We start from the raw sequence: 27,800 nt of genomic DNA on the forward strand, positions 1-27,800 counted from the left end.
ACGACACGTCGAGCCCATCTGTTCGAGGAATGGACATGTAAATGCTAACCAAGATTCGCTCCCGCGTGCGCGCACTACCCTGCGGCCACAATAGCTTCTTGCGGGAGTTTGGTAGTATGCCCAGCGCAGTCGCGAGCATATCACGACGAGCATCGGCGAACGCACAGCGCGAAGGAGCAGCTGCTCCAGTGTTTCCACTGCACCGCATCCATTACACACGTCACTCTTCGCGATTCCGTGACGCTCCCGTCCTTCCCCGGGTCACACGAACCCAAAGCGCGCGCGAGGGATTATTGCGCGTTGCGACCGCATTAATGCGCGGCAGCCGGTGCTGCTGTCGACGTGCTCACCTCCTGTGACGCGTGTGAGATTGTCGGAGATGACCGCACGCACGTCCTCCAGCGCAAGGGGCAGATGACTGGGAGGTAGTTGATGTGCGGCGGTTGAGAGGCTGTCCGCTTCCTCGTTGCCGGCGATGCTGGGCACCTACTGTGCACGCGCGGCGCATCCTCTCTGCGCGAGGCGCTCGATGCGCGAGCGAATGTCCCGCACTAGTGGGGTACCGCGACCGTTGGAATTCAGGCGGCTGAGGGCGGCGTGGGAGTTGCACAGTACTCCTGGGCTGCGGAAAGACGAGGGTGAGCAGCAGGTCCAGCCCGAGCCGGATCCCCATCAACTCCGCCGTGGTGGAGGAGCCGCAGAAGGTGGCATGCTGCTGGCTTTGCAGTCGCAGGGCAGGGATGGTAGCCGCCGCTGGAAGGAAGCAGCTGTCGCGGTCCACTGAGCTGTCGGTGTACACGAGGAGATGGTCCTGGAGCTCCTCGTGTATTACGGCTCCGGTCCACTGCTGCAAAGCACAGAGGGGTGTGCTCCGCTTTCCCGCGATTCCGACGATCTGTCGCTGTACATCCGAGGCAGCAGGACAGGGCGCGCAGGGGCCGAAGGGGGCGAGCATTGAGTTAATTGCTCATACTAGAGGAACGCCGCGCCCATTCGTGGGCGCGGGTGCGGGCGCATGCTGCAGCAGAGAGCCGCCGTCTGGTGCGCGGTGAGGCCGGTCGATGCGATTCAGTGCAGTGCGCGCTGCTTGGAGCTCAAGTGGCCACGCTTCTACCTCGGCCAATGTTGCGGCGCACTGCGAGTTGTTGGGGCAGGCCGAGGCACACGCCCAGGGACTTGCTCTAGCTTCTTCCGGCGCGGCTTGCGCACCCAGACGAGCGGCAACGCAAAGAGCACCGCCCCCAAAGCTGCGGCGTTGTATAGCAGCAGCGCGCCTTGCCGGCGGATGCCATGGCCTCGAGCGGTGAGTCTGAGCACAGCTCGGACGGTGGCAAGGGGCGAGGAGTCGTTGGTTCAGCTCGGACACAGAGGCATAGACTTCCAGTTCTAGGAGCAGAGCGCGCTCGACCTCCTGCTCCAGGTCGAGGTGAAAGACGCCGGGCAGCATGGTAAGCTGGACAGCGCAGCTCTTTGGAATTTTCCTACTGATCTTAAATGTAAAATACACGCGGCAACTATCAAAAGCGGGAGAAACTAAAGCCTGCTCTCAAGATAGTCATGGCCGAAAGTGCCAACCCTCAGATATGGTTGACAGAGCTAAAGGGCAATGACACCAAGAAATTTAAAACGCCCTTTCGCTCCGAACCGCAACTCGCTGCACTAGCGGACAGCGGCAAAAAGAAACGACGCTATAGCAGAAAATAGACTGGACTCGCAGTGCTCGAGCAGACGTTTGACGACTTCAAGAACACGATGATGGCCATGTTATAGGAGACACAATAGCAGATACAGCAATTATAACAAAAAGAACAACGGGCTGCGCCGGAATTAAAAAGTTTCTTAACCCGACCTCGGAATGAAGTGAATACCAAGAAAATCAAAGAGACGGCATAGAGCCGACCGTCGCTTGCCAGCGACTCTGAATACCCTCATCAGCAGCACACCAGTCAACCGTAAAGGATGGACGTCAAGCTAGCAAGGACGGAAGCTTAGAAATGCGGAAGTGCAGCTACCACAATCTCAGAAATAAGCAAAGACCATTGATAAAATACATGCATCACAAACTAGTCAAAACAAACATATTGGCTCTCCCGGAAATTAGCTGGTTGCCACAGCTACCCGGGTATGTCGCCTACCTCAGCCTAACAGAGGGGAAGACAGCAACCCTGGTTTCTAAAAATATCAAGGCAATCGACCATAGGCTACAGGACATGGATTTCAAGCGCGTGTTCGGTAAAGTGATCGCACAGAAAGGAAGCAAAGAGAGCACCTTTGTACTCAACGTGTACAGCCCACCTAGAGAAAAATCCGCCGACATCGGGGACCTTTTGGGACAAGCAGCGGAGATAGCTAAGCAGAGAGGGCTCATCAGCACAGAAGACTTCAATGCAGGCCACAAGAGCTGTGGGTACAGTCGTGAAACACCAAAGGGCAAGCGCCTAGGGGAAGCAGCGGAGGCAATCAACTCGAACTCATCAGAGATTACACACAAGCAACGAGAAAAAGAAATAGCATCAATAGATACACTTGCCCAGACCTGACCTTCTACAGCTATATACACAATCACGCACTGGAAGGCGTTTTGAAGAAGCGGGGACATTGGCAGACTAAGTTCGCTCAAAGACTGGGGTGAGGCTCTGCGCAGCACATACGAAGCGCACACGAAAGAAGCGATCAGGGCGGAGCAAAGCCATACATTGACAGGCATCTGCTTCACCTGTGGAAACCCGTAGAGGCCTGATCAACGCGTGATGGAAACAAATGCACAACCGTACACTGAAGCTCAAGATAGCCGAAGTCACTGCCCAAGCTGCAGAGCATGTCCTCACCTTTTCCCAACAAAACTGGGACCAGTTGTACGAGCAACTCAAGGGCACCCCGAGCACACAAACCTGTGCTATTCTGAGAATTAATATGGAACATGGTAGCAGCGCAAGAAACAAGGACGAAGGGTTCCACAATAATGCAAACCAACTAGCCCAGCTGCCTACCCTTAGTGACTTACTTTCTATGCTGAGAAACCTCATGTATCAGACGAAGTCCAAATCAGCGTACAAGACTCTAGACAGAGTGGCTCACTACTTCCAGAGCAGTGATCAGGAACTGCTCGGGATCAAGGCGAAATATGTAGGGAACGCATAAATCCCAAGTTGTGACGGGATATCGGGGCGAACAGAACTCGAAAGTGGACGAGCCCATCACTCGAGCGAGGTTCGCCCTGCGATGCGAGCCGCCTAACACAGCACCGTGAGCGGATAAGATTATTGATGACATCAACCCCCACCTAGGATAGAATGCTACCAAAGATATAATAATAGTTATAATAATAATAATAATTGGTTTTTGGGGAAAGGAAATGGCGCAGTATCTGTCTCATATATCGTTGGACATCTGAACTGCGCCGTAAGGGAAGGGATAAAGGAGAGAGTGAAAGATGAAAGGAAGAAAGAGCTGCCGTAGTGGAGATCTCCGGAATCATTTCGACCACTGGTGATCTTTAACGTGCACTGACATTGCACAGCACACGGGCGCCTTAGCGTTTTGCTTCCATAAAAACGTAGCCTCCGTGTTTTTATAGAGGCAAAGATATTATATAATTCCTAAACGAACACATGAAATGTGGGGAGGTCCTACAAGAATAGAAACATAGTGAGATTATACTCTTCCCAAACCGGGCAATATATCTAGTGGAGGCAACCTACATCACATCCTGCCTGGACAATGTGTACGAACGGATTGTGCTCAATAGGGTACAAAGCGTCCTAAACGACGCGGATCTCATGCCACACGTAACGTTCTGTTTTCGACCCATTCTGCTCCCCCCCCCCCCCTTAAGACGTAGGGTGGAATAGGGGAAGAGGTACTCGAAAGGTTTCCCCAATACGTAAAACACGTAATCCTGGCACTGGACCTAAAAGCGGCCTTTGACAATGCCAGCCACGGCGCAGTGCCAACGGTGCTCAGGGAGCTGAACAGCGGAAAGAAGGTGCCCGACAACGTTCGCGCATTCGTCACAAACTGTACGGCAACGGTAGGAATAGGAGGCCGGTTAACAGGCACTTTCCACCAAACCCCAAGTGAAGAAACTCCATAAGGGTCAGTGATATCACCACTGCGCCATAATATCGTACTGGTGGGCCTGGCACAAGAAACTGGATCGCATCGGCGACGTAAGGCTTGCGGAATATGCGGATGACATCGAGATCTGGACGACCACAGGAAACCTGGGCGAGAAGCAGGATGAACTGCTTCTGGCGGCGGATGGGGTTAATCTCTGGGCAAAACGCTGTGGGCTGTCGTGTTCCCCGGAAAAGTCTGTCCTATGTCAAAAGGCTTCGCAGAAGGTTCTACGCCAAGAGCAGACCCATAAACATTAGTACAGATGGATTAAAAGTGCTGCACGCGGACAAGGTCATGATTCTTGGCATGTGGACCCAATCCAAACAGCAGGTGTACCACAGGATAACACTTCCCAAAAACTAAGGGGCATAAGTGACAAGAATTATCGTGTGGACCTTCAACTGGAGACGGGGCATAGGGGAAGGGGACACAGAACTAGTTCGCGCCCTTCTACTAAGCCGGGTCACCTACAGCCTTCTATATCACGAAACACTGCTCAAAGAACGAGAGATGCGGCGCTAAAAAAAGCATAAAAGACGGCTCCAGGACTGCCAACCAACACCTATGCTGAGAAATTGGCGGCGCTGGGGATCAGCAACAGCGTCGAAGAACATAATGATTTATCTGATAGCTCAGAAAAATTAGACTAATTCAGGCGTCTACGGCCTGCGCAGTACTCAAAACTGTTGTGTATGGAGATGCTATCAGGAAAATTCAGCTACAGTGGAGACCTCTGCGGTACTACCAGTCCCAAGGCACATGCACAGGCGAGCGCACCACCGCCGGAGAGCGGCCAGAGCGCGAACACTGAATAGGAGATTTGAGAAGGAATACAAATACAGCGCAACAAGCAGACGTCGCCGGCGTAGTAGGCGGGTGCCTAAGGGAAGTAAACAGCGCGTCGATACGCGGGATTGAAGTTCTCGAAGCCGAAGACGTGGCACTTGCTACAGCTATCTCAGAGGGCAACGGGAAAGGAATGTCCCTAACAATATTGACAGACTTTCAGGAAGCATGCAGAAGGTATAGCCAAGGTCGCGTGTGCAGGAGCGTGTCGGGTATACAAAGAGCAAGCCGAAATCAAAGGATCTCAAAACACAGATTAATATTAACCTCTGCTCAGGAAAACATCACGGCTAGCGTAAAGGCGGAAGCCGTCGAACAAGGTTATGCTAACCAAGCGGGCAATGAAGCTGAGACAACCAGCATCGTCCCTCGAACCTACAGAGACCTTTTAAAACACAACACGATCTAAAGTACACGATATCTTCCTCCACGCAAGAACTTTGACAGAGAGCAGTCGGCGGCTTAGGGATAGCTAAAGACAAACACTTGCTTCAACCTACACGCATTAAGCAATATCCACCCCTCCATATATGACACGTGTCTGCTACGGGAGGAGATACCTGCCATCTATCACAGCACATGAGCTTGCAAAAAGCAAACGACAAAGGTAAACATAACGAATCCCAGCACAGAGCAGTGGGAAGCTGCGCTGCTCAGCCCTGAAGTCGACGATCAGCTCCTACTTGTTGAACGAGCTTGCCGAGCATCAGGAGCAGGCATCCTGGACCAGACGTGACAACCATAAAGGCTTCGAGAAACTCCTTTGGACGAGAGACCCTCCTTTGGAACAATCAATTTTTTTCAATCAATCAATAAGCAAACTAAGGTATTTGTTGCAAGAAACCTTTGTGAGCAAGCTGACTTGTCGAATTTTGGAAGTTGTCAAATGCGGCCAATGACTGCCCTCGTCGGACGTTTCTAGCAGCAATGTTGCTTTGCAGCCTCTGAGAAACTCACAGTGTGGCTAGTACTGTCTAATGCGAGATTCTGAATCCGTTATGAAACGTCTCCAGTGGGGACTAGCGATACTGCTGTCGCTTAGTTTCCTTCATTAAGCAGCACTTCGTGGCAGAAACTGAAGATATTTACGTTTGTTGCATGAGCAACATATATAAGTGATAGCCGGCGTACAAGTTGTCTGCTTTTTTAAATATCTACCTCTTTCAACCATTTTTTAATCCCTTTCGTCATGGTATGGTCTAGGGATCAACCCGGTGTAAGACTGGTACAGCGCAGTTCCTTTCACGTGGTGAGAAGGGATAGAGCTATCGCTGAATATTCTGTATTGCGCAGCATGGCGTAAGTGCCGTGAATTTCTGTCTATAAAGTGTGTGAGCACCGGCTTGCCGGTATTAGTGGGCACTGCGTTTGGACAGCATCAATGGAGAAGGTGTTTAAACCCACATCATAGTTTAAAATCTGGCCTCTCGCCACCGTGCAGCGTCCCGGAGTCGTTTTGAAGCGCTTGAAGTCGGTTACGAGTGCGTGCCACATCGTATGGCACTTAGGGTAGCCAGAGGCGCGAAGTACGGGCGGCGACGCGTGGGGTAAGGGGGAGGGGGGGGGGTGTTCATGTGATTGTAGGTGGCCCTACTCGTAGACACGGCGAAGACCGTACGAAACACGTGTGCTTTGCACGGGTCTCTCATCCACTCGTATTTGTTGTGGCGCTTCCATTCGCCTGTACTTCTACTGACCCTCTCCTACTTCGCCTCCCAGTCGCCACGTGCCCTGATCCTCTAACATTTATCTAGAATTACTCTTTCCTCCCCACTTGTAACTTTGGCTGTGTTCCTGCTTGCTTTCTGCTCTTCGCAGACGACGACGTCTAAGTCGTAGATACGGGAACCGTGGCCTTAACAGCTTTTGCTATAAGACTATAGTACACGTCCATTGGGATAAAGACACGCGCGTCTTTCTCGACGCACTACAGCATGCTCACAACCACAAGGGTAACACGTCAACGTGTTGTCATCTTGTTTTACAACGTGCTGGCCAACGCGGTCGTGACTTCTGTGTTTCAAACAAACCGTGCAGCAGTACAGCTGCGTTAATTCTTGTTTAGTAACGGAATTGCAAATAATGACCGCGAAGGCTTGCCGAAACAGGGCGAAGATCAGAGGATAACTAAAGTTAGAAAGCTAATAAGAATTTCAGAAGAGGCAGGGGCTTGAACTTCAGTCTTGCATAAAGCGCCAAACTTGGTAATCTTGTTTTCTGAACATGAAGAGGAGAATCAGCAAAGTAGAAATGTATAGCATTCGCGTATATTTCAAAAGAATGGGGGACAGTTGTCAAGAGCAAAGAGACAAAAAACGTTGCAAATGAAAGAAAATGCGCAAATTTCTTAAATTCTCAACGATGACCGATGTTCTGAAGTAAAGGTTTGAGACATAAAGACGCAGACGTTTTCTAACTTTGACATAATTCAAATTCAGCGTTAACAGAGAGATACTGTGAAGATAGACGATAACAGGAGGACAGCCTAAAAACATATTCAGCCCCACCAGAAGTCGTATTTGAAAGAAGCAAACTCTCTGTTAAAACAAGGAATGCACCAATTTTTATGTTTTCTGTCTTTTATAGAAGAAAGAGAAATGGTTCGGTATGGTATGGGAATTTCAACGTCTCGAAGCTGCAGAAAGCGATAAGGAACACTTTAGTGTAGAACAGTTGATTACTTTTGAAGACATCTGGTGTTGACATGCGCTGACGTGCGAGAAAATATGGGAGTTCACGAGTTTTGGTTGCACGGCCTGAATTTGATCTTAAGACAGCCTGAGCAGCCGGGTGCCGGAACCATACTTCTGCGGAGAGTCGAGGAAACTAATTGAGGAACCATTTAGAATGCGGACAATCTTGCAGAGAGAAATAGGCCGGGCAACGACGTGCCTGCTTTGGGAATTGTGAAGTTTCTCCATTTGTACTTGATACCGCAAGGGCACTGAATCAGGTGTTCAGCGACGTGATTTTCACTCTCCTAAATTTTGCCTGTCAGATGTACATTACGAGGCTTTGGTGTAGTCTGTATAATACTTATACAGTCACCTGGTAGTGATCACCTAATATGCAACAACACTAGCCTACAGCTGAGTTGCTGTCAAGCATCAATTCTTAGACAGTCGAATATATTTGTTGAATAGATGTGATCTCCAAAAAATCGGCTCCAGCAGCACTCCGACAGCAGAAAAAGTAGACGGGTTGATTGTGTGCACCTGTTTTCTGCTTTTTCTCCAATTGTTGATTCTCACCAAGCTCAACGTCCTTAATAATGCCTGCTTAACACAAGGCTATATGGGAAATAAAATACATACTTCGAGATTTGTAATATACTGTGCAGCGGACTAGCTGTACAAAAGAGATAAGGAAGTCAGCGAAGAGGTGACGTTTGGCGCAAAAAATAAGGCGAATGAGTACTCGGCCCGATCATGAACTATACCACCTCAGTTCAACAAAGCAGTCGCGTTAAATTTTGTTTTTTGTCGCGATATTGACAGCCGTGGCAAAATGTCTACTTTTTACAGCTAACGCCGAAACCAGCGGGAAGCAATCGCTATTGCACACAGCATTACATCTATAGCTACAACAAGCTTGTGGCCTGGAGCGTCAAATTTGTGGTTACCAGTGATGGCCTAAACGCAGATCTAAAATGTGCCGCTGTAATTTCTTCTGGATTCGTCGACAATGTTGAAGTGAGACATATACTGCATAGCGCAAATTTGTTGCATTGAAATAACAACACTGTACCATAGTTTTGTTAGAAACAGGGTACATTGACAATGCTGCAACAAAACTCATGTGGGGAGTAGCTAGACAACATTAGTAAGAACGACCGGGAAACACCGATAAGAAAGCTCCTGTAGTAAAACACAAATCGAGATGAAAGCAACGGCGACTGGATTTAGATTCGAGGTGCAAGCAGTTGCTTGTTAGCACGGTGCAGACCTATCAACCGTGCGACTCTTTCTCGAACTGTTCGGTGAAGCGAAATGTTCAACGGTTAAAGACGTATTGTGGAACTCCCCCCCTCCCCCTTCTCTTCCTTTTACAATCCTTTGCCGATGCAGCAACAATAAACTGGGTTTGACCATGCGTACCTAGTTGAGCAAAAGCATACGGCTCTACCAAAGGGATGCGGAGGGAATTTCACTGTTGCCGGCAGTATACCGAGTTTATTTCTTAAAGACGTGGTTGTCTTCGCTTTTTATTTTATTTTCATTGAACTCAGCTGAAACTTTCGCATTTCTGGAATTCATTTTTTTCTAACAGGACATGTAAGAATGGAGAACTGCTCGTTTTCTTGGAGCCACCAGCCGAAAATCGCGACAGACGCCCACCTTTTGGACGTAACGCTGAACGTAGAAGCCGGCTCTCTGGTTGGAATCGTCGGCTTAGTCGGCAGCGGAAAGTCCTCGCTCCTCTCTGCCATACTCGGGGACATGGAGCGCGTCAAAGGCCAGTTCGCCTGCCATGTGAGTATCAGACCGAGAAAAAATCGCCACGCGATCATACAGTGCAGTGCAACAAACATGTGGCAGCACTGAGTTTTAGTTCCTCGGCGCCGCTGTAGCTCAGAGGGATCTTCTTGATCGTGTTGGCTTTCGGGCCCAAGCTCTTGGTTTTGCGGTTGCCCAGCGCGACAGGTGTCGGCTGTGGTGTTTCCGCCATTGGCAGACCATGTGGAAGGTGTACGAGTAGACTTTACGCACACCCCAACAATTCCAAAGCAGGAGAGGAGGGCAGCTGGACACAAGCAAGAGGTCATGACGCAAGTGGCGATCTTGTTATCCTGGCGTGATCAAGAGAAGTAATCATGCCGAGCGGGGAAGTATCGGGTGCTCTCCTCGCACTGTATACACCGCCAGCCAAAACGTGCGCTCCACGCGGTGAAACCATACTCGCAAACCACGGTGTACGTCAGCCAGTGTTTTTTCATTACGATTGCCGTGACTGCCACTAGGGGTGCTGGGCAAGTCATTTTCACAAACACAAAATGCGGTGCCGAGACTGCCGAAAGGCGGCCATAATTCTTGCGCCTCAAAAGCACAGCACAATTCGCGTTCGCCCGGCGCGAGGGAGCAGTAGCGGTGGCTACCGGGCCTGTACTTCACCCATGTGAGTGAGACTTTCAGAGTCCATATTCGCCGCGACCAAACAGCTTACTTAGGCACACGCGACATATCCACGACAACGCGGTCGTTCTAGGCTTATGCGTTTTTTTTTCTTTTGCTGGACGCTTGCTCATGAGGCCGAATAAAATATATAATTGCTCAAAACCATTTTCGTGCCTCTCTATAGAGATACGGAGACACGATGGCTGCCGACATTATTGCAGAACCGTGAGATACACGGAGGAAGTGAAAGGGTGCAGGGAATAAAAACAGCATGCCCTTCGCCGTTGATGCTTGTTTGTTTCTTTCGTTTATTCGCTTTTAAGAGCACAAAGCCTAGCATTGGTGCCGCCGTTCTATTCACAGTCCTTGAATGGAGGACTGTTTAGAAACGTCGGATGGCGGAGAATGCAAGCGTTAAGCGCTACTCTTTTTCTACGCAGTTGTGTAACGCACTGTGCCATCGCCCATAGACGTAAGATAAATGTTCGAGCCCGAAACATTGGTTTCCGGGTCCTAGACCACGTTAGAGTGGCTGCAGGGCTCTTGCTATCATAAGCCGTCGCAAACATACCGTGTTGCACAGTCTCGGACCCAGCAATCAAAGCTCTCCAGCGCTGACGTGCGTCCAAACCAGGCGTTATAACACTCTTATTACGCCTGCGGGTGTGGTACACATTATAGCATAGTGGAGCGGAAATTAGCAACATTTACTCTGCTCACACGCGTACTGTCGCTACAAGTACAACGCTCTCGTGTTGTTGCTATAGCTAAACGTGTGGTGCGTTGTGTAGTAGGTAAACTTTTGCAGGAGTCTCTTTCCGATCTCTCTTCCTACTGGTACTAACTTTGGTTATAATTCAGGTTAATTCAGGCTGCCTTAGACATCACCAGTAATATAAGCAGTCGAGGCTTACGGGCCGCTCATCCTTTAATATTGTCACGTAGTGGCTACCGCATTCCGACAAGCAGGAAGACAGCAAAAAGGCTTCCAAACGAAACTCTTTATTGGGCTTACCCGCGCCCACAAAGAAGTTAATGGCTCGACGGCGGAGTACCAACAAGCCCGCTCGGCGGTCGTCAAACAGAATGCCCACCGCTCTCTGTCGTGCTAAATTTAAAGCTGAACGAACTTTCAATATAAGGTGTGGAAAGTAACCACATAGTGCGGAGATATTCCGCTATCTCACACACACACACACAGAAAAAAATATAATGAGTGGCCACACAGAAGCGGGAACAGACGCGCGTCTGCTGCCGCTCTGTGCATGTGTTTCTGTGTATGCGTATCAGTTAGCGCAATATGTCCTCTATGAAGCACCAACTATCCCGGACCTTGAATTTTTAAAGTAATTACAACTGCCCAGAACACGTAGAATCGGCTCAGCCTGGATGCGTTAAACCGAGAAAAAACTGGTCGCGTCTTGCATCACAACAAAGCGATTAAGCTGCGTGCAAGCGGCACTGAGCCTGAACAAACAGTACCAAGATTCGCGGCAATATATATATATATATATATATATATATATATATATATATATATATATATATATATATATATATATATATATATATATATATATATATATATATATATATATGTGTGTGTGTGTGTGTGTGTGTGTGTGTGTGTGTGTGTGTGTGTGTGTGTGTGTGTGTGTGTGTGTGTGTGTGTGTGTGTGTGTGTGTGTGTGTGTGTGTGTGTGTGTGTGTGTGTGTGTGTGTGTGTGTGTGTGTGTGTGTGTGTGTGTGTGTGTGTGTGTGTGTGTGTGTGTGTGTGTGACAAATACGGGTATGAATTAATGGTTAGCTTAGCTTGCCACCATAAGGTGTGCAGTGAGAAAGAGCCCGAAAATCCAGTATAGGTCGTATTAGAGTAAGACATCGATCAACTGAAAATGACAGGGATTTCGATTTTCCTACGCAAGTTCAACTTGAATATTGGAACTTTCAGAAACGTTTGTTATAAAGTCGTCCACTGTTTCCTTCATATTAATTTGTGTTCGGAGCTCATTACACGGATTACTAAAAGACATCGCACACTGCACTCCATTCCCAAGCCTGCTGTTTAAGACTTAATTTGTTGGGTTTACCATTTTTTACATTTGTTTCACACTTGTGCTCCACAATAACCAAAGTGACCATGGCTGGGAACAGTATTAACGCCTATTCAAAAAATGAAGAACAAATTTCAACCTTGAGATTCACCTTTCGCTTTTCAGGGGCGGATAGCTTTCGTGCCGCAGCTTGCGAATGTGCACAACATGACCATTCGAGACAACATAACCTTCGGGAAGCCGTTGAACCCGGCCACATATCACTCTGTCATCTCAAGCTGCCAGCTGATGAACGACTTGAACAAGCTGCCATTTGGAGACATGACAGAAGCAGGCGAGAAGGTACTACAGTTACTTTTTCTTTACATAGTGACGCTGTATCAAATCCGTCGAACGCTACTTTCATCGTAATAACGTTAGTGTGTGCTTGATAATTATTTTCCTACACAATTCAAGGCCATTCTGTGTATGATATGAATGCGATGATTGATATAGGTTTTTGTGTGTTTAGTTACATACAAATAATATTATGTAACACAAATAATATTATTAACGCAATGCGATCTATAAACCATGAATAGGATGCACGCTTACTTGGGCTTGCTCTTGTGCTACCATAGAAAAAGATGCAGGAATTTTGCACCATACTGGGCAAAAGGGCAACCTTGCAGAATCCTTTTTCGTAGCACAGCATGTTGTCCCTGGAGTAAAAGCATAATTTCGGGCGCAAAAGTAACTCGCAAAGAAGTTTCCTCTAAGCTGCCCGGCAGACTGTTTTCGAGCCTAGAATTATTACTGCAGGATTGGATTTAGCGTCTACACTTGCGCTCTCTTTGTCTGCAAATTCTATCCGTCCGGTTCCTGTCCGGGTACCCGGATGCTTATTTAGGATCTGTTTGAGTGCTCAAGGTACTTCAGAACGAAGTTAAAAAATTCTTGCTTTCTGTTTACGTAATAGCTCAAAATATCGATTTGCACTGGGCTAACTACGCAGATTTTTATATTATCTCCTACAATAAAACGTTAATACGTAAGGCATTCAAAAGAGATTGTTGCAACACAAGGCCGCGGCAGTCTTGAGGAGCTTCCAGTCAGGAAGAGCGCATTCACGCTGCGCGGTACGCAGGCGTGCACACAAGAATCGCCGTAAAGGCGCCAGATGGCGCCCCGTGCCGGCCAGGTGAGTCTCAACGCCTGTGACGTGGGGACCAGTTAGACCGTGCGCACTGGACACGCGAAAGTCTGTCACCTGGCGTTCAAGACGGAGCGACAATTTTTACTCGTCTCTTAACATTTCAGTCGCTAACTCTGCTGTTCTGACCTTACAGTATGGCGTCAACATCGGGGTAACTTGCCACAAGTGCCACTACCGATCGCCTGGAACGCGGTTGCCATTAAACAGGGACGGTGGTCGACAACACAAACGCCTAAGGAAGAGCCAGGCTAACACCTATGAGAACAGAAAACCAGCATTAAATACGTGTCGTACTGCAGCTGTCACATGATATTGCTCGCCCTCCTGGGCGACAAAGCAGGACATCCTCAAAGAACATTCTTTATGGCACTCAAACACGTTGTATAAACACACTGTCATGCAGTCCTGCACTGGGATAGCCTAGGCGCAGCACGGATCACACTACTACTTTTCTGCAGAGCTAGTGCAGTGAATAACCAAAGCCATGGAGTAAACAGTGAGAATCTGAAGCATATTGGGGAGCGGGGGCGGGGAGGGGGGGGGGGGGGGCGTTGCTTGCACGTGCTTCTTACTGCAAAGTGGGTAGAAGAAAATCCCAAACTATGCGTTTAGGTTTTTTCTCTAAAAATTGAGACGTTTCAGCCTCCAGTGTAAAAAATTAAATCAAACATTCACACAGAATCTAGATGCAGTTGAAATTGCACTAATGGCGAATAAGAGGTGGAAGTCCACGCCAAAAGAAGAAAAAAACAGGAATTCTACGGTTATGCTTTATCATCATTGCGAGCGTCCAACGCAGCCTTTGCATCTTTTTCGGTTCGTTCTTTTGCGGCTCGAATTGTGTGGTGTCATCCTGGAAGCCATTGAGCCCTACGAACCCACATTTAGTTCGTTCGTGTCTCTCTTTTTTTTAATCAGTGTAACCGACTTCAACGTAGGCAGCTCGCAGTTCATTCATTCAAAACTGTCGAGTATTCAAGAGATTTGCGGGCGAGAGCTGACTCGAACGGCTGCCTTCTCGTGCTGACCTCACGTCGCACGGTGACGTGATTTTGTCCCACCTATCGTACTGAGACCTTTCTTTAATCATTTTTTTTCCTTTTTCATTTATTCATAATCTCGCCAACCAAATTATCAAAACATTGACTGAACCGATAGCCAGAGGCTAGTGTGGGGTTCAGAAACAAAATACATAATGGAAATGACACAGCACTTGTGTAAAATGAAAAGCACAAAATTATCGGCGAAAGACCAAAATACTCCATACAATGAGAAGAAAACAATACAATATGCATTTTACAGCAGAATGGGTAAAGATCTATCAAGAACAACACAGCATAAGAAATGCAACCGGAATACAAGAAATACAATGGAAGAGGATTGGTTGGTTGGCCTCTCTTACCAACCACTTCCTTTTCTTCGCTGCTTATTGTGAAGAGCTGTTTCCTTCCAGAAATTTGATTATTAGATTAGCTTTCTGCCTATTAATTTTTAGGCCAACCGTTCTATTCTGCCCGTAAATTTTGTGGATGCTTTGCAGTTCGTCCCCTGAGTTACTTTGCAAAGCAATGACATCAGAGAATTGAAGAATATTAGGGTTTTGAGCATCGACTATTATCCCCCGCTTTTCCCATTTCAAGTTTCTGGATACCCCTTGCAAAGAAACTGTTAAATAGTCTGGCATCTTTCCCTATTGAAATTTTATTCCTACATTTTTGCAGGACTACGAAGTATTTGCGGCCGCAATAGATGTCCTCCAGTATTCGTGCATATATCTCTCCCGTTTCTATATGCACCCGTTTCTAAATGTCTGCATGACTGCACAGATATGGACTGAATCAAATGATTTCTCGTAACCTGTAAAGGAAAGAATATATACATATAGAGGTTGGCTATATTCTGCGCATTTCTCTATAACCCTACTGACAGCATGATTGTGGTCTTCTGTCGAGTTGCTTTTACAAAAGCTTGCCTGGTCACTTGATTGAAGTTAAAAGTGGTCCTGATTATACTAGCGATTACCTTAGTAAATACGGCGTCCTTCATAGCCTGAGTCGCTTTCGGACGTTAAACCCACATAAACCTAAACCCTAGTAAATCCCTTGTAGGCAATGGACAGTAAGTTGATTGCTCTGTGATTTTTCAAGTCCTTGACGTCTCTATTCTTATGGATTAAGATGATATTAGGATTCCTCCAAGATTCTATTACAAAAGAGGCCATGAGGCAATGCGAATGCAGGGTGGCCAGTTTATCTAATGAATTCTCCCCCTGCCCTGCAACATATCTGTGTCACTTGATCATCACCAGCTGCTGTTCATATTTGCATTGATTTTAAAGCTTTCTCTACTTCCTTTTTAATTACTAGAAAATTTCACAGGTGATCTGCACTGCTGCCTCTGTCATTATTGTCTTGATTTAATGGACTACTCTATTGAGCTGTTTGCATTTGGTGTATGAGTTTACACGATCATAAAAAAAAACTTTGTCAAAATTTCTTTGTCAAAATTTCTGCGCACTCTGGCTGGGAGGCCCAATCACTGGTTAGCACTTCTTAAGTCTCGTCGTCTCCCTTCTAATAGGTTAATTATTGGACAAATTATTGGACAATTAATGGACAAACCGTAGGAATAGCACTAAACTACTTGGGCTCTCTATGCACCGAATGAATTAGCGAAAAGGAAACAGTTTTCTCTCATTTTTTATATTACCTTAATAAAGTTGCTAACTAGCCGTGATTAAAGTCTCAATCGGGTAAATAAAAATAAAAGCAGGTGCATGTTTCTACGATGTGTTCGCTAGTGTCATGGCTCAGTCGTTTTGCATTTAATGCAGGGTACCAACCTGAGCGGCGGCCAGAAGCAGCGCATCTCCATCGCGCGCGCAGTGTACAGCCAGAGCGACGTCTACCTGCTGGATGACCCCCTCAGTGCCCTCGACCCCGTAGTGGCTGGCCGCCTATTTAGAGAGGTCATCGGGAAAACGGGCCTGCTCGGGAACAAGGTGAGTATGCAAGTTATTGTTTATTTACTTTAGGATCCTTCGATGCGAAGGCGCCATACGAATGAGAGGCGGAGTTAGCATTTGTTCAGTGTGCAAAATAAAGTACGGACAATTCTAAAGTTCCTGCGCTGCTTTTGGAGAGGCAGTATGTACCCCTGCATTGGTCAAATGTGCAAACATTCCAATTTTTTTCGTTACTGTGCAAAGTAGCAGCGGTAGAGGCTTCCTCCGCGCGGGATCGTTGTCCGGACTGAACACACATTTAGGTCTACCTTGTAAACCCTAACAATTGGCGTCCTACGCCAATCACAGCGCGCCGTAGAGAACCACTCGCCCAAGTGCCGATCACATAATCTGTAGAAAATTCGCGGACTGAATTTTGCTAATGAAAAGCTTGATATGATAGTGAACTGGCAAGCTAGATGAAGTTCAGTAATAAAAATTTGGACACGATTTCTGGGTTGCAGTGTTCGGAGACTTTGACCTGATTCCTGTGAATTTGCCATCGTTTGAGAGCGTGAAACATACTGACTAGCGCATACACAGACGGACTAAAGTAAGAGGTTCTGAAGAGACATCTGTGGCTTGTTACATATTACATTCGCTGCAGCCGGCGGTTGGTGTGTAGACTTTCCGAGCTGAAATCTTCCGCGAGTATATCCTCGCCAGTGTAGATGCGACCTTCATGGGTGCTGTGAAATGGCAGCTCCCAAGATGGCACTGTCTGCGGTGATGTCGTCAAAGACGGCCTGGCAGAGAGCAATTTCTGTGGGGTATGGGATTCAGGGAGTGGAGACGTTACAGCTCTCACTCTTTCTTTCTGTATTGTGTTGGTAGTATTTCCGCAGTTTTAGTTTCATTTCGCTCCGAAACATTATGAAGGCCGCTCATAGGGCGTGGTAGCGGCAGCCGGTCGGAGCCCTGCCTGAGCCAGCCTGAGGTTTAGGCGCATATGGAATGTGTTCGCCTGTACGAAAACAAAAAGGAAAACTGAATTATACGGAACGATAAAATACTACTCTACAGGAAAGACTACACAAAACACCTTCTACATATGCTTTTATCCTCAGCACAGTGTATGACTCCAGGAGCTGGTTCCTTACCTTGTTTAAAGAAGAATTGTGCAGCAGATTAGGATCAGGTGTGCTGAAAATGTTCGTCTTAACCTTCTTTCTTTAGAGGACCAAGGGAAGGCTTAGGGGGTAGGGCAAGTACCCTCCCTCGTTTGGATACACAGCCTCTCACAGCTTCTACTATGCAAGGAAGTTTTGGGGCTTTGTGAGACGATTGCATTGGAGCAACAACTGTGCCCCTGTGACTACCCTCAGAAACTGCTCTTCTTAGAGTAGCATTAAACCGCGCCTGTAGCGGCAAAGAAACATTGAGAGTGCAATGAACTCGGCTTTGCGCTTCACATAGGTCTTCCTCTACCGCCCTAGCCGAGAACTTGATTTTCGCATCCTAGCCTATTACGATACTCGCGAAAGTCAAAGTCATGCTCGAAAGTGCTGTTTGACACCGCTGTTTAACCAGCCTTGGACAACTTTTATAGCCAAAGCTTCTCGGGCATTCTTGTGCAGGCTGTGCCATGAAAGCCGCGTCAGAAACGATTTCAGTTCATTTTGGCGTAGTGAGGAAATGTTTTTCAGATGCTCCTTCATGTTATACTGCACTTCCGTTTTGGTTTTCAAATTGTGAACTCAACTAGAAGAACGGTCTTTTTATGTGATATATATTGCCGCGTCTACAAAAATAGCCGCTCGGCGGCTGTTCGGCACGGAGCTCGTGCGCCACGCGGTTCCCTTCTAAAGAAGAAACTGATCTTCCGCTTTGAAGGGCAAGGCACTCGTGAGTTTCGGCGATGCCCTCAAAGTATGCGACCGCGATGCCCTTGGTGATGTGTTGCCGTTTGGTCCCGAAACTCATTAGAAGGACATCTGGCAGGCCGTTGCAGAGCGTTGCGATACCTCTCGAAATGCAGATTCCATGAGAGCACAAGTGCAGTGTTCTGCTCTGCTATGTTGTCAGCACTGCACCGGTCGTCACAAATAACGGCAACGAAGGCACATGATCGCGGAGGCGTGGTCACATCTGTGTCGATGCTGCGCGGGGCCGTCCTGAGTGGTTCGGTGTCGACTGAAACTGTTCCAGAGTCGAAAATATTACCAGACGGAAGGTTTATGATGGCACCATGCTTGTGCAGGAAGTCCATGCCAAGGATCAGGTCCTTGCAGCAGTGCGGCAGAACACCAAAAGTGCGAACAAAAGAAGAGTTGGGAATGGCGACCTTCCGACAGGCGTCATGAGGTGACCGCCAGCAGTACAAATTTGCGGCCCATCTCATGCTGAGGCGATCCGCCAGGTGATTGCTTATTATTGAAAAGTGCGCGCCTGTATTAACTAGACCAGTCACTGGGTACGCGTCAACGTGATTGCGGAATTCGGGGCTAACAACTGCAATGGTGTCAGGGAACGTCCGTATCAAAGAATCAGGCTGAGGTGGCATCGCGCTCCGGCTGCTTTCGGGGGTCTTCGGAATTTCTGCTGTGAGCAACCTTTCCCCCTGAGGTCGCCGCTTTCAGTTTCCCCGGCGCGGGCTTGGAGACAGGCCCCGCAGCCCATCTGCGTAAGCCTGGCGACTAGGCGACGTGATGCGTGCGGGAGACGGCGATCGTAGTCGGCGGGTAGAGGAAGTGTCACAGGCAGCAAGGTATTCCTCTATCTCGTTGAGTCGCTCACCGAAACGGGTGCAGGGAGCGTCAAATGGAAAACCCCGGAGGCCGATTTCAGAGTACGGGCAACGGCGATATAGGTGGCCGGCTTCCCCGCAATGGTGGCAGAGCGGCTGCTGGTCAGAGCTTCCCCAGATAGCCGCCTTGCGGGCCAGTGGATGCAATGCAGGTTCCGGCTTGGGCCGCTGGTAGAATGACGGCGGCGGTGCGGTCGGCGGCGGCAGGTGGTACGGAAAATGTTGCACAGGTGACAACTCGGAACGGGGAGCCGCGGTGTATCTCACGAGGCGTGGCTCCGACATAACTGGAGGAGGCGGTGAAAATGCTTGGCGGATCTCGTCGCGCACGACTTCGGTAAGAGCCGTAGCTTTCGGATCAGGCGAGGTGAGCGTAAGTTCCTGGAGCTCTTCACTTACCACCGCACTTATAAGCTCACACAACGACGTATTGTCGCTGGACACGCTCAAAGCGTCCACACTGATGCATGGCTCACCGCACAAGGAGTCATTTCGGAGGCACCGCTGCTGCAAGGCCCTCTCAATGGCGGTCGCTTCTATTATGAAGTCGGCTACAGTCTGCGGGGTATTTCGGACCAAACCAGCGAAGAGTTGGTCCTTCACACCTTGCATGAAGTGGCGAAACTTCGTGCCTTCCGCCATATCTGGGTCAGCGCGCCGACAAAGGCTGGTCACGTCCTCGGCGAACATGGCAACGCTCTCATTAGGCTTTTGTGCACGGGCGTCCAGGAGGCGCCGTGCACGATCCGGGAGGTCCGTGCTAGCAAACGTGTCCCGGACCTGCTGGCGAAAGGTATCCCAGCTTTGGATATCGGCCTTCCTGTTCTCGAACCAAGTCTTGGCTCCGTCTTCGAGTGCGAAATAAACGTTCCGCCGCTTGTGTGCAGGGCTCCACTGGTTGAAATCGCCGACCCGCTCAAACTATTCAAGCCAGTCTTCAACGTCTTCGAAAGTGGCGCCAAGGAAGCTGGTTGCCACACGGGGTTGCAGAAGCATCAAGGGTGACGCGCTAGCTTGCAACATGGTGGTATACTCACCAGGTCGATGAGTGGGTGCCGCTTTGTAGAGGGGACCAAATTCTGGGACCATTACCAGGAGGTGGCGGATGCTGCGGTGAATGGGCGTGGAGACAAGCGGAAGCTGGTCGGGACTCGATAAGCGGCTGTCTGGAGGGGCCCTGCATATGGGGCTTCGAGTCCGCAAACTCCACCAGTATCACGTAGCAGTTGGTGCTTGTATGGTGGAGGTGCTGGGTATTCGAGACGTCTGCGGTACTTTCTTCGTAAGGCAGACTAGATTTTTTTTTAATTGAACCGCTGATCAGTCCAAAACTTGACGCGATAACTTAGAGTTGTGGTGATCGTAGCTCTCATTATTCCGCACAGATTTTAGAAAAACTGACACGGAACCATAAAAATTAAACAGTGAGAGCTCCAGGCAATAGCAGCATAGTGCAGGAAGAGCTCTTTCACTTTCCATCTTCTTCACCCATAGATTGAGATCTCCACCTTTTGAACAGGATTGCAGATTGTGGGCTGTGCACGTCGCGAAGCGACTCAGGCTATGATGGACGCCGTATAGAAGGGCTTGGGATTAATTAAGGCCACCTCATTTTCTTGAAAGTGTGCTGACATCGGAGAGCATGTGGGCGTTTTTGTAAGTCGTCTTCATCAAAATAGGGCCAACGCGTTGGGGAGCGAACCTGCGGCCTTAGGAGCCACCGCGGAAGGTACCTTGTGAACAGAAACCCAAAGCACAGACAAAAGGTTTCTGTCAATGTGTTTTGCTTGCTGCACTCAAAACAACGACCGGTTAGGCAATAAATTCTACTTCAGTTATCTTTTTATCATTTGCTGCAGCTAGTAAACACTGGTTTGTCTGCAATGTAATTATCACAGCGAGAATAGTATTTGAATTGCGACCTTATGTAATTTGTGTTTTATTTTTTAGACATCCGTGTTCTTGCCGCTGGAGCGATCTGCTTTGTTGTTGCCACTCTTCTGTTCCAGACTCGAATCATGGTCTGCAATCAGCCCAATTACCTGTGCCAAATGGACAAGCTCGTGTTAGTGTATGACAGACGGATCAAAGTATATAAAAACTTAGAAGACCTGATACAAGACCCTCAAGCGCCAAAAAATTTAAGTGATGCCTTACAGCAGAACTCTTCTGACGAGTGCTCAAGTGTGCGGTGAGCTTTCTACACACTATCTTTGTGAAAATGTTTTGCTTTCTTCTATATGTTCAGTGCTTTGAAACAAAGCATAAGAAATAATTTCTGACAGCGGAATTGTTGCACTCATTTGCGAAAAAGTATTAGACCTGATCTATTAGGGTACACTTATGGGGAGAGACCTGCCACCACGAGGCCTGAACCTCGGTTTCATTTATTTTTTCACTTATAGAAGTAGCTGCAATAAGAAATAATAACAGTGGCCACATTCGGCCAGTGACTGTTTAATGAGGAGGACCTAAAAGGACACTTTTTTTTAGTTCTAAACAGTTTTTCGCATGAAAGTGTCATCGTTGTGCGACAGTTTCAGACATAAACTGTCACTATAGCTGAGCTTTCTGTGCGATGCTGGGCCTCGAGGAGACGCTGAGGATGCAACCATACTTATTTATTTCTGGTGCCTAACTAATAGTATGTATGAGGGTGCGTGATCAGTTTGTTTAGAGGAAGTAGAAGAGGGACCAAGAAGGAAGTTGACCGTAGGGATAAAACACATTCACATTAGCATGGGCACATGCAAGGCCATTGCGTAGTTCTACTCGTCTGTATCAAGGATCTCTGCCTCCAACACTTGATCATCAAAAAACTTTGTACTATAACTTTATAGAACCGGTAGTCCTAAGAAGCATGGTGGTCGCCGGAACGTTTCATGAGCGGCAGGTATCTGTTGTTTATCTCAACAGGCAACAGGCCCGACGGACAAAGCGAGCCTGAACAGTTAGTTCCCTAGTTAAACACCACATCCTGGCTTCTCGTGAAACGTTCAGAGGACCACCCTTTCGCCCTCTTGCTCTCCTGCTTGGCGTGGCTTTCTGGCGCGGTCCGCTGCAAACAACGCGGGGCCCGTCGTGCCCACTCCATTCAGCTCTCCGTGGAAGGCTCAGAAAAAGGGCCCGATCATAGTAGTGGCCAGTGCCAATTATTCATTATCAGGTTCCGTGTAGAAGTAACAACAAAATTTATTATTTTGTGCCAACTGAGTCACCCCTTTCATACTTTGGCTAACTGTATGCGTCTTCAGTTTATGGTGATCATATCAGTACAGACACGTACACGGAAACAAACCCCACTTTCAACTTCCTCTATATGCTTAATCGTGCTGCAGTGGCCGCCTTTTCGAATGTATTGGAAACTTCATTGCATTATTCTATTTCTCTTCCTACTGCATTTCTCCTTTTTTGCACTAATTCCGTCGCTTTTTGAGACGATATTCTAGAAGTTTTTACTAATTACCTCTGCGTACGGTCTTGCTAGGGTATACAACACTCGCATTCGTTCTCTGACCAGTACTGGTCTCTCCCTTTTGTCATTAAAACAATGATTTTCCTTTGCGATGAATGCTTCTCTGTCATTCGCCTCCCTTAGCTTTACAGAAGTTGCTGCCTTTTGTCTTGATTAGGACTGGAAAGCTACCTCATCTATATACTTTTATTGCACATATATTGGCAATGCCTTTGTATAGGTAGGAGTAAAATAAGTTAAATGCATTCTTTCCACAGTATTTTATCTTAATACAGGTTTGGGTACCTGTTTTGTCCTGAGAGATCTACTTCTGTACTTCGCTTAGAAAATCAACACGTATTGCGAACCTTTACTTTTAGGTAGACTATTCAGGAGTGGTAATCAATTGTGAAGCATAATGATACATGAAATAACCTCATTAGTGGCGAGTCGAAATGAATCGATACGGCTCTGAGTGAACAAATACAGGGACAAGAAGAAACACGTAGCAAGCAGGCGCTGTTCTGATAACATTGATTTATGTCTGCTGGAGAGAGATAAGCCATCTTCAAGCCATGTTAACAAAAAGCCTTGCTTTAAATTATAAGAATAACTAGCAAACTGGAATCAGTTACGCTCGAATAAACAGCGCAGAACAGACACGCACGAAGAAATACTCAAGAACAACAAATTTCTGTTGTACTTCGTGACATGCGTCACTTCTGCTCTTTTTCATCCATCATGAAGTACCAACAAACCGGGCGATATACCTCTTCAAAGGAGAAACAAATCTGCGAACTTATTAGACAAAGTCCGCGGGGAGCTTTCGGTTAATGGCTACCCGACCAGGTCATAACGAAGATGACAAGCTGCGTATCGGGCGACAACTGAGCGTAGGAATTTGTGCGCATGAGCAGGGTCCCATTCTTTCATGGCATCAGCGAAGCGTTTTCTCGTGATATTTTTTTGACGTACGACTTGCGCATGGCCACGCACCGTCGAGCAAGCCCTGTAGCTAGCTAATGAATGTTAAGGACCGATAACCATGTGACCACTTTCCAGGAGTTATCTATAAGATACTATTCCTAAAGTGCAGTCATGCTTACATTGGTGAGGCAGAATTTTCGAGATTTTCGAGATGCATGAAGGATGGTCAACGTGAAGCGAAAAACAACAAGCATGCGCCTCGAATATGCTCAAAGGCCACGCACACATTACTGGACAGCAGACTGGAGCACCGCCTCTGTCTTAACTCAAAAAGAATCGTGATGGCGGGCCTCCTCTTGGAATCATTTATGCAGACGCAAGAATCTAACGAGAACGAAGGTTCCTTGCGATTCCATCTACGCCCGAACATTCCGTCACATATTTCGCATATTAGCACGCCACCGCTCCAATCCTTCCCACTGTGAGCAAAAAACACAGAGAAAGAGAGAGGGAGAGAAAGAAAACCTTAATTGAACGTAGTATTAAGCATCAAGAATGTCTTGGGTATGGGTAACCAAGGCCAACTGGTCCGTGAGACGCTTCAAGCTTAGCCAAGCCTGCCACGTTGAGGGACAAGGGTATGGGAAAAGAGGGGACCGAATGGCAACAAGGCAGAAGAAAAGGCAATGTTCAAAATTACCATAAGGTTCGGGACAATTCGGGCAAGCGGAGGAGTGTTGGATACGGTAGAGATAAGAATGGGCAGGAATAATAGAAATAATAATAATAATAATAATAATAATAATAATAATAATAATAATAATAATAACAATAATTGTTTTTTGGGGGGAAGGAAATGGCGCAGTATCTGTCTCATATATCTTTGGACACCTGAACCGCGCCGTAAGGGAAGAGATAAAGGAGGGAGTGAAAGAAGAAAGGAATAAGAGGTGCTGTAGTAGAGGTCTCCGGTATAATTTCGACCACCTGGGGATCTTTAACGTGCACTGACATCGCACAGCATACGGGCGCCTTAGCGTTTTTCCTCCATAGAAACGCAGCCGCCGCGGTCGGGTTCGAGCCCGGGAACTCCGGATCAGTAGTCGAGTGCCCTAACCACTGAGCCACCGCGGCGGGTCTAATAAGAAGTGCATTTAGGTGTATGCGTCGAGAAATGCGTAGTGGAGTGGTTGTCCGGAACAGGAAGTGTCCGTAAAGTTCCTTTAATGCTGTGAAAGTGAACATTTTTCATTGTAGTGGATAGTAGCGTACCACATGTGTGGTTAAGGCCAGGGAATCCCATGTGCTTGGTATCTGAGTTCGAGGGCGAGGTGATGCAACAACTCATTGCCTGGGATTCCAGCGTAACCAGGAGTCCTCAGTGTGACAGTGTGGGGACGTAGTTTGACGAGAACTGCTTGCAAGTCATCCCGCAGTTGTACAGGAATCCGAACCTTATGAACTGCCCATATAGCCTGCATTTAATTGCTATATATGGTATCCTGAACGATTAGGCGTGATAAGGAGTGGTCCTGAGTACTGTCAATTATCGGGAGGGTCTCCAGGGTGGCTGTTGGAGGGGATCAGTGTAAGAACCAAGGGTGTGCGTCGCTGCATGGCTGCCAGTCGTAACTGAATAAGCAGCTGCTCCAACGTGAGTTCGCGATTTGTCTGCGTATACGAGCGTTCAATCAGTAGGGCGGAACTGATTGGTAGCGCGAGCGGAACGTCAGCCTGGGTTGGTATCGGCTGCAATGTTGTTTTTTTTTGGAATTGGGGTGATTCAGACCTTATCTGGGAGCGTATCCAGGAAAATAACGTCGGATTTTCGAAACATTCTTCTTGCTTACAACTATGGACAGTGGCTGCTTCTTCATTTCATCAGATTTGCCTCTTGTAGGCTGCAGGCTGTGAGCGAATAAGTAATATTAGTACATACATGTCATACGTTCTTGCACGCCCACCTAACCTCACGCTTTTTCAGACGACGCTGAAATCTTAATGACAGCTCACTACTAGCGCGAGACCTTGCAGTTTTTCGAGCACAGTATGGTCGTAACTTACGTGAAGATATGCTGCTGCTGATCCCTTTGAAACTTTTCAAAATGAGCACGTCCACGTAAGTGGTATGAAGTGTAACTTGGGTTTTTTCATTTCTATTTACTCAGTGCTCGAGAAGAGCTAGAGGACAACGACACAGTTGGCAGAGTTACAGTGGAGGAAGTTGGAGAGTCTACGAAGGTAAGAGAACGACGCCTGGACCAAAGGAATCAAAGGAAGAGAAATCTGCTATACAGTTAATAAGAAACAGCAGTAAATAAAAATAAAAGTTGTCTATTTTTACTCATATTAACAAAACTCGGGGGAATGTGATTAGAAGATAGCGTGAGTAAATCTGTTAATAACAATATATCTGTGCTGTATGTGTTTGGTATTCGCAGTACGTTTCAAACTAAAATCGCTTATAAAAAGCAAGCTTAGTCGCGATTAACGTCCATTAGCTGTAGCTCAAGAAAAGTACAGAAAAAAGAAATAGTTGACAAAATATCCGTCTGTTTTCAAGGGACAGTGCGCCATGGTTAAGGGTAACTTAAATCGGTACAAGGTACAAGTGCCTAAAGAGGCCAATTTCAAAATTTCCAGAGAGTCAGGTGTGCGAGGGCATGCGTTATTTAAACAGCGAACGTTTTGTCAATTATGCTTTGCATTAACTATAGAAGTCAGTCATCGAGCTATTTACGTTTGGTGAAAACAGAAATAGCCGCAGGCATCTTCCTCGTACACAGCAGGTATATCTTTACGCATAACCGTTTTGCTGTACGTGGTGCAACTTCAATGAAGGGTTTATGTGAAAAAAAAAACAGCATAGTAGAGAGACTGCTACTATAGTAAGCGTCGGGACATACCGCAAGATTACCTTGTTGAGAGTTCTGAAGTAAACGTCATTTTTCATCTCAACCAGAATGTTCCGATACAGCAGTATTGCACAGGTGTAGGAGTTATTTTTGGACACACACACGCATACAACACAGATATAGTCCAAGACCCTTTTCGCAAGCAGTTCACCCTAGAAGCGCCGACAGCTAGGTCGGCGAAACTTGTACCCTTTAGAAAATCGGTGGGTACCTGGCGGCACTGGGGATCAAAGTGAGCACCTCCAAAATGCGAGTCGGATGCTCTACCTTAAGCGCATATATATATTACCAGCCAGGGGCTCTTTTGACAAATATATATATATATATATATATATATATATATATATATATATATATATATATATATATATATATATATATATATATATATATATATATATATATCTGTGCATGATAAACATAAAAATAACAATTGAAAACATACCTGGATTTTATTCACTGCTTTTCTGCTGGAGGATCGGCCTTTTTCGAGTGTACTACAGCATTTGAAACACGCAGCTTTGACAAAGCGTGCGCGAGGTACAAAAGTAGCCTAACGCACGAGTCCAATCAACTTTGCCGGGGGGGGGGGGGGGGGAGGAAGACCAGGAAAAATAAAATAAAAAACGGCTCAAGCGCAGTTTTCGCCTTCAACTTTAGTTGACGTTCGATGTCAAACTCGCAGTATTACAGGACGTGCTACGTCCGCCGCTATGGACGATGGTGGCGCTGGTGAACATTCTCAAGGTTTGCTTACACGCAAAACATAAATACCCACGAAGGGAGCAGATTGGGCAGCCGTCGCCGTAGATCTGTTGATAGAGCTCCAGACACGATATTCCGAGGTCCTGCGTTCGGATCCCACCGGCAGCATGGTTGTTTTTTCTGCTGCTTTATAAGTAATTTCATTTAAGCGACAGATTAATCGAAGTAATATTCTCCCATTGATTGTCACTACAAATTAAAAAAGAAACATTCTCCTATGCACCTTGTTTTGCTGTGACTGCTGGCTTCCTTCTTATATATATATATATATATATATATATATATATATATATATATATATATATATATATATATATATATATATATATATATATATATATATATATATATATATATATATATATATATATATATATATATATATATATATATATATATATATATATATATATATATATATATATATCATAATCAGCCTGACTATATGCACTGCAAGGCAAGGCCTCTCCTATGTCTTTCCAATTAACCCTGTCCTTCGCCAGCTGCATCCATCCTATGCCTGCAAACTTCCTAATTTCATCCGCCCACCTAACCTTCTGCCGCCCCCTGCTACGCTCACTTTCTCTTGGAATCCACTCCGTTACCCTTAAAAGGACAAGCGGTTATCTTTCATTCGCATTGCATGCCATGCCGAGGCCCA

At 47.0% G+C, this 27,800-nt stretch overlaps 1 protein-coding gene across 1 annotated transcript in view; it reads left to right on the forward strand.

Annotated features, from left to right (window-relative positions):
* The window catches only part of LOC144108535 (ATP-binding cassette sub-family C member 3-like), a 104,136-nt gene that overhangs the window by 16,971 nt on the left and 59,365 nt on the right, over positions 1–27,800 (forward strand). Inside the window, exons 5-9 of the mRNA XM_077641748.1 lie at positions 9,235–9,437; positions 12,299–12,475; positions 16,162–16,329; positions 21,088–21,269; positions 25,628–25,700. Of these exons, the coding sequence (XP_077497874.1) occupies positions 9,235–9,437; positions 12,299–12,475; positions 16,162–16,329; positions 21,088–21,269; positions 25,628–25,700 (803 nt within the window). The remainder of the gene's footprint in view (positions 1–9,234; positions 9,438–12,298; positions 12,476–16,161; positions 16,330–21,087; positions 21,270–25,627; positions 25,701–27,800) is intronic.

The sequence above is a fragment of the Amblyomma americanum genome, chromosome 10 (genome assembly GCF_052857255.1).
Source record: "Amblyomma americanum isolate KBUSLIRL-KWMA chromosome 10, ASM5285725v1, whole genome shotgun sequence".
NCBI classification, from domain to species: Eukaryota; Metazoa; Arthropoda; class Arachnida; order Ixodida; family Ixodidae; genus Amblyomma; species Amblyomma americanum.